We start from the raw sequence: 15,102 nt of genomic DNA, 5'->3' as shown, positions 1-15,102 counted from the left end.
GGGGCAGCCCCTAAGGTCTTTGCATGGAGGATGGGTAAAGAATACAGATCTGGCTTGTTTTTGCAGATGTGGGAAGAATATCCCGACGTTTATGGGGTGCGGAGGTCAAACCGCAGCAGGCAGGAGCCCTCTCGTTTTAATATTAAAGAAGAGGTAAGGGGGTGAAGGTGAAGGTGAAATGGGGAAACTCCCAAGTGCCGTGCGTTGGTCATCACCTTTGACATGCAGAGGCGAAAGTAGCGCGTTTGTATTTGCTGGTGAAATGGGCACCGTTCCTGCAATCTCACCAGAGTATATCGGGGCGGGGTGGGGGGTGGGGGGGCGTCGCTGGCTTCTCGTTGACTGGAAAATGGGTGGCGCATAGGCCTCATTCAAGTCTGGTGCTGTTTTAGCAAAATGCAAGGGGAAAAAACCCGGGAAACGGTTGCTAGAAGCGCACCATTCGGGGTTCTGAAAGGGACAGCCCAGCGGGGCTCATTTTTTTGTGCATGCCAAAATATCTGTGTCTGTGCGTGTGATCTTTGGTTTTTTGTTAAACCTTTTCCTTTTACATTTTTAGATGGTTAGTAGTTCCTCCCATTTCAGTGCATGAGATTAATTCAGTGTCGCGTCCTTCGTCTCTGGGCTGAGCCCTTTCCCTCCTTCCTCTTCATCCAACCCCATTAAAGGAAACGTCGTAACGGAGCCTGTCATTTTTTGTCATTGCTCTTTTCATTAGTGGCTCGGTCGGGGAGGGAGTGGTTATTTATTTTTTATTTATTTTCCCCACACATGGCGCTCCCCTCCCCTCTTGAATCTGATCTCCAAAGAGGGTAAGCTGTGTTTGTTTGTTTGTTTTTTCTCCCCCCTCCATTTTTTTACAGATGGACAAAATGAGACTCAGGAAAGGTCAGAGTAAAACAGAGAATGCCCAAGTTGGAAATCTAAAGGTAGGCACCTAAATTTATATTCAAGCACCTTAAAATATAAGCGGCACCCAGTCCTCTGAAAGTGGGTCCATTTATGCTTGGGTGCCTATATATGGATTTAGGTGCCTAGTGTCAGGCACCCGTTTTTTGCCTTAGACGGATCTCTTTACTAAATTTTGGAGAAATGCACCCATTTTGGAACGGAAATCGCCCTCTTCTCTCAGATTTGTATTTGTGGGCAGCGTGACTCGATCAAAGGAGGTCTTCCTAAACCAGCCATCCTCACCAGGGCGCCTGTGGGCACCATGGCACCTGCCAGTGGGTTTCCTGGTGTCCGTTTGCTCTTCCCTAAAACAAAGAAGCCAATCCTGGCTTGCTCGCATCTCCTTTGGACACAACCCAGAAACAACAGTCTTCACAGGAGGGGGATGATTAGGTGGCAGCTTCCCAATGTTTTGTGATTGGCCCCAGCACTCATATTTCCTGGCTGGCCCAGCCCTCCGTGGCAGCCATTTTGTTGTGGCATCCAATCCCTGATCTCCAAATTCTAAAAGTGCCCACAGGCTCAACAAGAGGGGGGTGGGGAACCTCTGTCTTAAACTTCGACAGAACCAATGGCCAGTGTTTTAAGATCCATGCGTTGTTGAGGATTGGGCAGCCAAGACATATACTCTGCACCCTTTCATCCACCTCGGTAAAGTAATGTGCAGTTTCCACCTTCCACCCTCCTTCTTTCTCCAGCACTTCCAGTTATTTAGTTTACTTCATGTTTATCTCCAGCGGGGACCCAAAATGCCTTGCATCATTCTCCTCTCTTCCATTTTACTCTTAGAACCACCCTGTGTGGTCAGTTAGGCTGAGAGTTTGTTACTGGCCCCAGGTCACCCAGGGAGTTTCCATGGCAGAGCCTGGGTCTCCCAACACCCAAATCACTGCACCACACTGGCTCTTATCTACTATGCTAGTAAGGTTGCCAACTTCCAGGTACTAGCTGGAGGCCTCCTGCTATTACAACTGATCTCCAGCTGATAGAGATCAATTCACTTTGGAGAAAATGGCCGCTTTGGCAATTGGACCCTATAGCATTGAAGTCCCTCCTCTCCCCAAACCCCTCCCTCCTCAGGTTCCACCCAAAAAATCTCCAGGTATTTCCCAACCCAGAGCTGGCAACCCTAACCATAGAGTTAGGGTTGCCAACCTCCAGGTACTAGCTGGAGACCTCCTGCTATTGCAACTGATCTCCAGCCGATAGAGATCAATTCCCCTGGAGAAAATGGCTGATTCAGCAATTGGACTGTTTGGTATTGAAGTCCCTCCCCTCCCCAAACCCTGCCCTCCTCAGGCTCCATCCCAAAAACCTCCTGCCGGTGGCAAAGAGGGACCTGGCAACCCTATATGCTAGCGACCCCTTCCCCATTCATACAGACAGTGGTGTAGCTCTCGAATCTCATTCACTGTTCAGATTTGCTTCCTCTCCCTGGCAGGGCCAGTTCTCTGGCTGAGCCTTCCAAAAACGATTACTTGAGGGGCCACAATAAGGAAGGTGCCAGATGAGCACAGGAGTTGGGGGGGTGTCAGCTCATCCCGGCCATCTGCGACAAGGGGGGAGGCTGCCGTCCCCTCCTGGTACCGTTTTGCCACCAGCCGGCAGCGTCACAGGCCCAGGAGGGGACGGGTGTACCTTGCGTGGGATGCCAAACGTCTTGCAGGCTACAGTCATTTTGTTCCCCTTGCTGTGTATTTCATCAGATCTTCTAATAGGGGACCTGACTGCTTCCCTGGGCCGGCTGTGGCCCCGCGTATCGGTAAAGGAGCTCCATTTGGTTTGATTTTAAATTAGAGATGTGGGTTTTTAGCTGGGGGTCATTTTGTATACTTTTATTGCGTTTTGTGGTGTTTCTAATCTGACGTTAGCTGCTCTGAGCCTGGATTCGGCTGAGAAAGGGCAGGATACAAGCCTAAAAATAAATAAATTATGTGGGAAACTGGGGATCTCTTGGAGATTTCTCGGTACCATTTGCAAACCAGGCCTGAAAGAAAGTGTGACTGTTGGTAACATCAGAAAAGCTTTGCTGGATTGGACCCAAAGTCCGATTTCCGGCGACTTGTTTTCTACAACGGACAACCAGATGCTTCTAGATGAACATGGCAAAGCAGTCTAAACAAAAGTGATATTAAACAGTTCCAATGTTTGTGTCAATGTGCCAAGGTGGCGCCATCCAAGTGGGCTTCTTGGGTCCACCCCCAAATTAATACCCCCAGGGTAGTGTGGCTTGCTCACAGAAATCGTCCTAGAATTTGCAACATTGCGGACCGTAAAATACACAGATTAAGGGCTTGGATTGCATGGGGGATTTCTACAGACAGAAGGGAATTTCTGTCTCTAGAATGTGACTTGCTTGCCTCCCCGGACCTGCTGAAGCCTTGCCACCTGAATGCTTCTCCTGGATGACAGGGGACTCCTGGGAACCACATGGGAGTGCCAGAGGTCTGTGGTGGGAGGGAGAAATTAGTGCCAACCCCCCAGCCAACCTCCCCATCTGCAGAAATCCTCCACTAAGTTCGGCCCAGTAGGTTTTACTTCTGTGAAAACATGGATAACCTTTTCTCTTTTTAGAAAGGTCAGCTGATTCAGGATTTTTTTTTTTTTAAATATGTTGGCTATAAATTGTTGCAACCCAGTAGTTTAGGAACAGGGAGGACTAAAACAAGGGTGGAACAGGGATGTCAGACATATGGCTTGGGGGGTCGGATTCGGCCCCTTGAGAGCTCTTGTCTGGCCCAGAAGCCAGCTGAGGCAGCAACCCCCCTCCTGCCCCGATCTGGGCTGGCAAGGCAAGGCATGGCCCGACCAAATGATATTTTTTGTCACATCCAGCCCTTGTAACAAATGCATTTGACACCTCTGGATTAGAATATTTTAAAACAAGCAGGGATGAAGCTATCAATATTGCAGGTCCCACCTCAAAAACTGGTGGAAAGATGCATTCCTTACCCATTCCTGCCCACAGCCCCTCCCAGCCCGACTCTTCAGTTTTCCCCAACACCTTGTGACTGGACTGCTGCCCCCCTTCCCCATCTTTTCCCATGATGCTTTGTGACCCTCTGACCTGGATCACCATCCTTCTAGTAGGAAAGGGGGTGGCAAAGCGTGCGGAGTCCAGACAGGGCACATGCAGCTAGAAGCATCCTTCACCCGTCGTATGCCTCTTGCCCACTTGGGCTTGCCCAGAAGTGCTAAGTGCAGTCATTCTGCTTTCTCCACACACCCCTTTCCATGCAATGTACAGGTTGAGTATCCCTTATCCGAAATGATCCAAAATCTGAAACGATCTAAAATCCGGAACTTTTTGAGTGCTGACATGACACCACCTGACCTCGTGTGACAGGTTGCAGTCAAGACGCAGGCGCACAACAGACAATTTATTTTTCATTTTCTGTGGTTCATTTTCCTTCACATTTTAAGAATTATTTAGATACTCCAATAGTTTGTACAAAACCAGACAGATGACAATTGCCTGCTAATTATTTGTAAATTGCTGCTGTGACGGAAGCTTTGGTTTTGTATTAATATTAGATTTAATAAAATATATATTTAAAAAAAAACAGACAATTTATTATTGATCCCAAGGAAAAATTGCTTATCAGTAGCATAAATTCAGAGTCAGGAATGAGGATGAAGCCAAACAACCACAGATTGTCCACATAATAGTGAGATAGTGAGAGATAGGGACACCTTTTCTTTCTTAGGGTTCAGTGTACACATACTTGGTTTCATGCACAAAATTATTAAAGATATTGTATACAATTACCTTCAGGCTATGTGTATAATGTGTATATAAAACAGAAATGAATTTCTTGTTTAGACTTGGGCCCCATCCCCAAGATATGTAAATACAAAGATTCCAAAATCCACCCTGGAAAGGAATACACACAGGAGGGATAGATGTGCAGCCTTACCTTCTGCCATTTTAGAAGGGAGATTTAAGAAGATCCCCAGGGCAGAGAGACCTACAGCTCAGGGGAACTGGAAACCACTGAGCATGTTTTTTCCAGATGTTCCTTTTATAAGACAGTCCGCTCCAACATTATTGATCCTATTATTGAGAAAATGGGCATTGATGGAGAGGATAAATGGACTAAAAAGCTTCTGCTGGGAGATAATTCCACAATTACCACTCAGGTCGCAAAATACCATGCGGTTGCATTGAACGTACATCACCTTAAGAGTGTCCCCTCGATCTAATTGTGAAAATGTACAGTCAGGTGATTCTTAATTTTGCTAAACTTGGGTTGTAAATCTATCCCTTGTAAGGTTAGCTTCTGTTTTATCTGGCATAATAGTCACAAATAATTTTTTAAATTACGATTCCAAAATCCGAAATCTGAAACACTTTTGGTCCTGGGCATTTTGGATAAGGAATACTCAACCTGTACTGAGTGTACCCCTTCCCATCCCCCCAAAGAAGTAGCAACAGAAGGTTCAGCAGGCCAATTTGCGCTATTGACAGCAGCTTTTATTCTCCTTTTTCCAAGTTCTGCCAAGTCCAGTCTGGCTGGCCCCACCTCTCTCTGTCGGGATGGCCCAGCATGCACTTTGCTGGTCACACCCACCCCAGCTCTCGGCTACAGCTCAGAGCGCCCTCTAGGGGCTCAGGTGAGTCCCCCCTTTTTTTCGTTTTACAATATTACGTGGTTTTGCAAATGTAGGCCTCTTTATTATTATTAATTTTTCCTTCACTCTGTTCTCTCTTTCGGCTACATTACAAACAATTTTTTTTTAATTAACAGGAAACTTTGCTATACCACACAATATTGTAAACACAAAAAAAAGAAGATTGGTTTCCCTTTTCGGAAACAACGACAGCACAAATTCCAAGCAAGTGCGCAACAACAAAAGAAGGCGGTGCCAGTTCAGGACATCCACTTGACAGTAGTAGCAAGATTTTGAAACAGTATAAGGAAGTGGATGCAAAATTTGATTGAACGAGCGGAGCTGCCTGTTGAGTCAGGTCACTGGCCCATCTAACTCGGCATCGTCTGCTCTGACTGGCAGCAGCTCTCCAGGGGTCTTATCCTTCTGAGGCCTGCTACTGCTGGGATGCTTTAACAAAAGAGGCCAGAGATTTAACCCAGAGGCTTCTGTGTGCCCCGCTGCATGGTTTATTCGTACACGTGCCTTTTTTTATTTGCTACGTTTCTCTTCAGTTCTGTGTTAGGCTCTAGCTGTGAGTTCTTTATATATATATATATTTAAATAACCAACAGAATTGTGTGACTCTGAGGCATACTTTTTTGTGGGGGGAAATTTTTTGCCTTAGCCTAGGAGGTTAAAAAAACCCATTTGCCCTCATATGTTGTATCTTTCTATAGTAAGTTCTTAAAAATATACATGGTTTTCTGCCCTCACCACAGACAGAACAGCAACTGAGAGCCCAACTAGATGATACAACAGACTCAGGGACGCGCCACCATTTTGAAGCTGTGGGTTCCCAACTGGGGGAACTTCTTTTAACTATACTGTGGGGCCCAATTCTAGTCAAGACCACTGAGAAGAGGGGCTTCTTCCTTCCCCTCTGTACCATTTTTCCAACCAAAAATGGCAACATTATTTACCATTATTTACCCGTATGTTCCCTCTAGTGCTTTTTCAGGTCAAAAAAATGATGGGGAGGCATAGGAGCTTCTCCCCCCACACACACACTGTTGGGGTCCAACCAGAATTGATTCCCCTGGCACAGTTAGGTGTACCGCGGTGGCCTTTCCTGTTAACTGAGATTTTAAAAAATACTGGAGATACAGTATAGCGTCAACTATGCCACTAAGTAGGGTTGCCAGAAAGCCTGGAGAAAAAATGTCATGTCCCTTTGACATAAGAACATAAGAAAAGGCCTGCTGGATCAGACCAAGGCCCATCAAGTCCAGCAGTCTGTTCACACAGTGGCCAACCAGGTGCTTCTAGGAAGCCCATAAACAAGACGGCTGCAGCAGCAGCATCCTGCCTGTGTTCCAAAGCACTTAATAGGCATGCATCCTCTGATACTAGAGAGACTAGGTATGCATCATGACTAGAATTCATTTTGACTAGTAGCCATGGATAACCCTATCCTCCATGAACATGTCCACTCCCCTGTTCAAGCCTTCCTAGTTGGCAGCCATCAACACATCCTGGGGCAGGGAGTTCCACAATTTAACTAGGCGTTAAAAGAGGCTTAATGTGTAGGGAGGGGCAGCTGATACTTTAATGGCGGATCCACCCCTCTCTGCTGCAGGTGGCCATCTTCCTCGTATCTCTGCTCTTTCCAGAGAGGTGCAAATCTGCACCCCTGAATGGGCAAGAGAAACTGGGAAGGACGAGTTCAAAAGCCCGGAGTCTGACCCCGTGCAGCTTTTGCACAGCTCCCAAGCTCCTCACAGCCCCAGGGATCCAGCAAAGCAACACAGGATTAGCGGCTTGTAGAACAAAGCTGCTGCAGAGTCTGTTCGAGGGGGTGACCGGAGCAGTTTGCCAGCATGTTGCTGAGGTTTCGTGGCGAATAGTAGTTGTGAATGGGGCAACTGCAGTTTTAGGGTGGTGGGCACCCATGAAGTTAACAAACCTGCATGTGCAAATGCTGGTGGTATGCATGTTTATGCAGCTGCCCATGGGGGTGGTAAACAAGGGCCTGGAGCTCTCCTGGAATTACAACTGATCTCCAGACTATGGGTGTCAGATCCCCTGGAGAAAATGGCTGCTTTGGAGGGTGACCATTTTTTTCATTTCATTTCATTAACCTTTATTGGCATACCAAAAGACAGAGATAAAACAACAGTATACCTCCAAAGGGCAATACATATAAGTTACAAGTCGGGTTAATAAAACTTTTCTTGTTCTTTAAGAACTCCTGTAAGAAATTCAGCCACGGTAACCGTAATTTTAGGATCATGATCACTCAAGAGAAATTTGCATTTCACTTCATTACTCCTGTATCTCTTGTACTGGAGCAAAGTAAATAGCAGTTTATCCCGCAGAGTCACATAGAAGGGGCAATCTAAAAGGATGTGGTCAATTGTATCCAACAAATTTAAACTGCATGTGCATAAGCGTTCATGTCTAGGGATCTGAAGGTATCGGCCTAAGAGCATCCTAGATGGGAATGTGTTAACCCTAGCTAATAGAAAAGCGCGGCATTGAGAAGGTATCTCTAGGTTATCTAGATACCTAGCCATTTTACCCGATCCATTATTAAGGCCTAGGGCCGCAGGAGAACAGATGGGGGGAAGAGCTGGGTTAAAATTCTGCAATTCTACATCAAGGAGACGTTGCTTGATTCTTTTGAAGATGTAAGATTCATTGGCCAGAGCAAGATTATCTAAATCAATTCCAATTTGGCAGAGTCTAGATCTAATCAATATGTCCCATGAGAAATAATGAAGTTCACTTTTCAAAAGATATGAAAGGGAACCTGGCTCAGTTTGAAAATATAATTTGAGCCAATATCTTATTGTTTGAATCCAGGCTTTGGTGGCAATCAAGTTTTGCCCGGTTTCAAGACAAATTGTAAAATATGAAACACATTTAGGTATCCCCATTATTTGTCTAAGAAATATGGCTTGGATGTTCTCCATTTCTTGATTAAGAGTTCCAAGCCGTAAGGGAACACCAAACAGAAGCTGGGGGAATATTTTCAAATTCAGGATTTTGATCACTGCAGGAACACACTGATTCCCCTTCGCGTAGAAAAATTGCTTGAGTTGATTTAAGGAAATCCTGGTGGCTTTAATAGTATTATGTCGATGTATAGACCAATTGAGATTATAGTTTATAGGTAATTCCCTAATACTTACAGCTTTTAACTTGTTCGATTGAATACTTCCCAATATGCCATTTGTATAAGGACCATTTTTTGGAAAATACCACTACTTTTGATTTGGAGGAGTTAATAGAAAGTAAATTCGAATGGCAATAATTATTAAAAGCATCTAGATATCGTTGGAGGCCTACTTTGGTGAAAGAAAGAATGATGGTATCGTCCGCATAAAGAAGAATAGGTAAAGACTGGGACCCTAATTTAGGTGGGTGACCATTAACTGAACCCAATGACTGCACTAGATCAGAAAGAAAAATATTAAAAAGTAGGGGAGCTAAAACACACCCTTGTTTAATGCCTCTTTGAATTAAGATTTTGTTAGTCCACCATTAGGTGAATATTTAACTTGGCAAGTGGTGTTTAAGTGTAATTTCTTTAAAAGTATTAGCAGCCTGGGGTCAATTCCTAGATTTGACAATTTGTCCCACAGTTTCTCTCTAGAAATAGTCAAAAGCACTTTTTAGATCTATGAAAACTGCAAACAATTCCCCGCCCCCCATCTTCATGTATTTTACCACAAGAAAGGATAAAACGAGACAGTGATCTAAAGATGATTTGTTCTTAGTGAATCCTATTTGCTCTGGGCCAATAATGGATTTAGCTTGAGACCACTTTGAAAGGCGGGTCTCAAGATGTCTAGCATATAACTTGCCCAGTACTGATAGCAAGCTAATAGGGCTATAATTTCCCGGTATATTGGGGTCTCCCTTTTTATAGATTGGCATTAAGATTGAGTTCAGCCATGAATCAGGAAGGATACCATAATGATCAATTGATGTAAAAAGACTGGCTAGTAGTGGAGCCCACCAGTCAGCATATTTCTTAAAGAGTTCGACAGGGAGCCCATTAGGACCTGGTGCTCGACCGGTTTTTAGTTTAGAAATTAGGGTCATAATTTCTTCCCTACTTACTGCATGCCATGGAGGGATATTTGAGGGAATAATTTCCTGATTATCAGATGGAGGGACCACAGCATGGCCAAAGACATTGGAAAAATAATCAACCCATACTTGAGGGATAATATTTGAGTCAGGAAAGGGTTTGTTTAATAGACAAGAAATTGTTCTCCAAAAGATTTTACTGTCACTTGATTTCAGAGATAAAAAGAGATGGTCCCATCTTTTTTGATAATAGGCTTTCTTTTTATTAGCCACTAATTCCTGATAAGCGTTTTTTGACAATAAATATTGCTCCATATCGATTGTTTGGCCTTTCCTAGATTTCCCAAAAACCGATTGCAAATTCCTTTTTTGAGTTAAACATTCATAATCAAACCAGGTCGATGTTTCAAAAGTAGTTTTTACGTATCGGGTTGGCTATAGAGCTACATTGCTCTATAACTTGAGAAAAGGCTATTAGTACCTCCTCATGAGAGGAAGAGCCAATTATAGACATCTTTAGTTTGGACAATAAGTCAGATTGGAGGGTATTGAACAATTCCATTTCTGTAAATTCTGACCATTTAATCCTTGTCAGGATTAAAACCTTGTTCTCATCAGGGGAGGGATTTAAAAAATTGAAGGTCTTTATTGGGAAATTTAATAGAAATGAAAGGGGGAGATGATCACTTTCGGTACGGGTTTCAATATTCACTGACTTGACAAGAGTCAACAAGTTCAAAGAGCATAAACCATAATCAATCACACTACAGCCTCTTGTAGATATAAAGGTGGAGTTTGTTGATGAAGGGAATTGTGGTAGTCCATTTAGAGTTATTAAACTATGAGTCACACAAAACTCTATCAGTCTAACCAGCCTTATTATATATTTTATCAGTAGAGTAATGAGGCAAACTTAATTGGGGAGGTAACAAGTCTTCTGCATCAAAACCCATAGAGGTGGACCATTCCTGCTGGTTTGACCCAATTCGAGCATTTAAATCTCCCAATAAAACAATTTGAGCCAACAGATGATTTTGAGCAATTTTAAAAGTAAATTTAGAGAGGTTGGACCACACAGTGTCCAAGTCCTTAATACTATTAGAGGGTGGCAGATAAGTATTAATCATAATAAGGCTCAGAGTAGGAGAGGAGAGTAATATTGCTTGAGCAAAACAATCACAATTTCCCAAAAAGGTTTGCTTAAAGAAGCTATTGTTCCTGATCAAACTGGCTAGGCCGCATTTTGGGCGACCCATTGAGCGCAACTTATAGGCTGGGAGGAGAAAAGTTTGGAAACCGTTTATACTCAAGTCAGTAGCTTCCCAAGTTTCCTTGGAGGGTGACCAGTAATCAAACAAAAGAAAAGCGGTTCTTGTAGGTTATCCGGGCTGTGTAACCGTGGTCTTGGAATTTTCTTTCCTGACGTTTCGCCAGCAACTGTGGCAGGCATCTTCAGAGTAGTAACACTGAAGGACAGTGTCTCTCAGTGTCAAGGGTGTAGGAAGAGACTCTTCCTACACCCTTGACACTGAGAGACACTGTCCTTCAGTGTTACTACTCTGAAGATGCCTGCCACAGTTGCTGGCGAAACGTCAGGAAAGAAAATTCCAAGACCACGGTTACACAGCCCGGATAACCTACAAGAACCAATGAACTCTGACCGTGAAAGCCTTCGACAATAAAAGAAAAGCGGGCTGCACCAAACCAAATGGAGACAAAAACCAGTAATTGGTGCAAGGGAAAAATACTTAGTAATTAAATTGCCCCTGGAGTCCCGTGGCGCAGAGTGGTAAGCTGCAGTACTGCAGTGAAAAGCTCTGCTCATGACCTGAGTTCGATCCCAATGGAAGTCAGTTTCAGGTAGTCGACTCAAGGTTGACTCAGCCTTCCATCCTTCTGAGGTCGGTAAAACGAGTACCCAGCTTGCTGAGGGTAAAGCGTAGACGACTGGGGAAGGCACTGGCAAACCACCCCGTAAACACAGTCTGCCTAGTAAACGTCGGGATGTGACGTCACCCCAGGTCAGGAATGACCCGGTGCTTGCCCAGGGGACTACCTTTACCTTTCACATTTTGCATACACTTCTTCAGGGGGATCTTTCTTTACTCAAATATACCGGTACGTTTGAGTAAAGAAAGATCCTCCTGAAGAAGCGTATGCGAAACACATAGGGGCAATTTAATTAGTAAATATTTTCCCCTTGCACCAATTGCTGCTTTTTGTCTCTGCTTTGGAGGGTGGCCAATACAGCCGAGGTCCCTCCCCTCCCCAAACCCTGTCATTCCCAGGCTCCTCCCCCAAAATCTTCAGGAATTTTCCAATCTAGAACTGGCAAATCTGTCTATGTAAAGGGCTGTTTTTTTTCAGACACTGATTAGGATTCTGTTGGGCCGGGAGATCTCCTGGAATTACAGCTCATCTCCAGACTACAGATATCACTTCCCCTGGAGAAAATGACTGCTTTGGAGGGCAGACTCTATCGCATCATACCCCGCTGAGATCCCTCCCCGAACCCTGCCCTCCCCAGGCTCCACCCCCAAATCTCCAGGAATTTCCTAACCTGGAGTCAGCAACCGTGGTGGTGAGCCAGGATAACTTGTACAAAGGTGGATCTTGCTGTAGCAGGATGACTGTATGCTACAAACAGGACTTTTTTCACAGTCGATGAAGAGCATGTTTCAGAGTACAAGCAGAAATGCAGGGATGCCCCCTATGACTTCTGACAGTTCTGTTGTGCCTATGGAAACCCCCCCCCCTTAGTACACACATTTACCTCACTGTCTGGTAACAAGCAGTACACACACACACACACCCCTTGTTTAGAAACAGAAGCAGCACACCCACACACACACACTTATAGAAAGCACAGACAATGCAAACACACACACAGCCTGATTAAACTGCCTTGCTCAAGGACAGACTCCTCTCCCTCCTGTCCCGTCCGTGCTCACAAAGGAACTCTCTGATCTCTATAGATTGCTTTATTGTCTTCTGTAGCGAAACACTGACTAGGCACGCCTGCGCTAGAAAGGCTCTGACTGTATCGCAATGCTGAATGATGATGCAGAAGACTTGTATGGTTCAAAAGTATCTCTTAATGGAATGTAACTGCCTTCATAGTATAAAACGTACTGCTTGCCTTTTGCAAGGTTGTGGCAGTCTCCCGACTCTGTTTGGTTTGGAGTCTGTGCACCCGGTTCTATTGCTTTGGCCAAAATAAAGAGCTGTAGTTTACCAACCTCCTCCTTATTGTCTTCATTGGACTCTATAGACAATAATGGGTCACAGCAGTTCCTCCTTCACCCAAATATTCCTTCCAGCCTGCAACTAGGGTTGCCAGGTCCCTCTTTGCAACTGGCGGGAGGTTCTTGGGGTGGTGCCTGAGGAGGGTGGGCTTTGGGGAGGGACTTCAATGCCATAGAGTCCAATTGCCAAAGTGGCCATTTTCTCCAGGGGAACCGATCTCTATCAGCTGGAGATCAGTTGTAATAGCAGGAGATCTCCAGCTAGTACCTGGCGATTGGCAACCCTGCTTGCAACCCTGTTTTCATTTGACATTTTCCTGATGATGTCCAGATTCTTACATATGCTTTCATACCGCTGGTTAAAGACCTCCAATGACGGGAACTCCACCACCCTCCGAGGCAGCACATTCCACCATTGAACAGCCCTCACCGTCAGAAAGTTCTTCCTAATGTTTAGGTGGAATCACTTTTCTATTAGTTTAAATCCATTACTCTATGTCCTAGTCTCTGGAGCAACAGAGAACAAGCTAGTTCTTGGAGCTGGCAACCCTAATGGCTCCCTTTGCAGTGGGAGAAATAAAATATAGGCCCCATTTCCTGAGGGGCATGCTCTGAAGAAGCTCAGCATGTTCACCTATAAGCCCCCAATGTTATCCTCTGGCAGAAGAGAGAGAGGCAGTCCCCATCCCCACCCCCCGTCTTCCCAATGCCTTCCTCTGAAATGAGTCTTACTCCGAAAGTCCCTGCTACGCTTTGCTATTGTAGTTCAACAGCCCTTTATTTAAAAAAAATGTATTTCAAACTTCTACCCAAACAGGGGCCATTCAGTGGAGGGAACTTTGTTCATGCTCCGAGGCTAGGGTTGCCAACCTCCAGGTGGTAGCTGGAGATCTCTCGCTAGTACAACTGATCTCTCGCTGAAAGATCAGTTTTCCTGGAGAAAATGGCCGCTTTAGAAGGTGGACTCTATGGCAATTGATCCCACTGAAGTCCCTCCCCTCCCTAGACCCCGCCCTCCTCAGGCTCCACCCTCCTCAGACTCCACCCCCAAAATCTCCAGGTATTTCCCAACCTGGAGTTGGCAACCCTACCGTGCAATATATCTGCAGTGTTGCGGGGCCTGTGTGTTTGTGGGTTCAGGGTCGCCTGTGTGAGTCCCGCTTGACTTCTGTTGCCAGAACCTGAGGGTCGGTCTTGGCGAGGGGAAGGCAAGCAGAGTCCCCGGTGCGTCGCCTGTGCGCTTCCCCGAATTGAGCAGGGAATGACCATGTGTTTGGCTATGGCGAGTGGAGAGGCCTGCCTCCCTCAGCCCGTCTCTTTGATTGTACTTCTCTCTTTGGTTCAAGGCGAGCGAGTCTGAGAGTGAGAGCCCAAAAAGAAGAGGCCAGAAGCAAGCGAAAAAAACGTAAGTCCTTGCTGGGGAATCTTTTGAGGTCTGTGTTCCGCCAGTGTGGTGGGGTGGTTAAGAGCAGTGGTTTGGAGCGGTGGAATCTGATCTGGAGAACCCGTTTTGTTTCCCCACTCCTCCACATGAGCGGCGGAGGCTAATCTGGTGAACTGGGTTGGTTTCCCCGTTCCTACACATGAAGCCAGCTGGATGACCTTGGGCTAGTCACAGCTCTCTCAGCCCCACCTACCTCACAGGGTGTCTGTTGTGGGGAGGTGATTGTGAGCCGGTTTGAGTCTCCCTTAAGTGTCACAGAAAGTCGGCATATAAAAACCAACTCTTCTTCTTCCTCCTCCTTCCTCCTCCTCTTCTTCCTCTTCCTCCTTCTCTTCCTCCTCCTCCTCTTCTTCTTCTTCTTCCTCCTCTTCCTCTTCCTTTTCTTCCTCCTCTTCTTTTTCCTCCTCCTCCTCTTCCTCCTCCTCCTCTTCTTCCTCCTCCTCATCCTTTTCTTCTTCCTCCTTCTCTTCCTCCTCTTCTGCTTCTTCTTCTGACACAGCTCGGGTTGCTTTTGAGAAGGTCCCCTGTTTGCTGTGAACCCTTGAAATGTGCCACATCAGATGTGAGTCCCAGCTTGAACCTCATTATTATTATTTATTTCATTTATATCCTGTTGCTCTCCCCATTGGGGACCCAGCATGGCTTGCATTGCTCTCCTTCCCTCCATTTTATCCTCACAACCTTGCAGGGTAGGTTAGTGGAGATTGTATGAATGGCCCAGGGTCATCCAGCGAGCTTCTGTGGCAGAGTGGAGATTTGAACCTGGGTCTCCCA

General features: G+C 45.5%; 1 protein-coding gene across 1 annotated transcript in view; it reads left to right on the top strand.

The window, feature by feature from the left end:
* The window catches only part of CHD2 (chromodomain helicase DNA binding protein 2), a 92,758-nt gene that overhangs the window by 6,871 nt on the left and 70,785 nt on the right, over positions 1-15,102 (top strand). Inside the window, exons 3-4 of the mRNA XM_056866106.1 lie at positions 67-161; positions 14,236-14,289. Of these exons, the coding sequence (XP_056722084.1) occupies positions 67-161; positions 14,236-14,289 (149 nt within the window). The remainder of the gene's footprint in view (positions 1-66; positions 162-14,235; positions 14,290-15,102) is intronic.

This window comes from Euleptes europaea, chromosome 20, assembly GCF_029931775.1.
Source record: "Euleptes europaea isolate rEulEur1 chromosome 20, rEulEur1.hap1, whole genome shotgun sequence".
Lineage (NCBI taxonomy): Eukaryota > Metazoa > Chordata > Lepidosauria > Squamata > Sphaerodactylidae > Euleptes > Euleptes europaea.
This window is presented reverse-complemented; position numbering and strand designations above follow the sequence as displayed.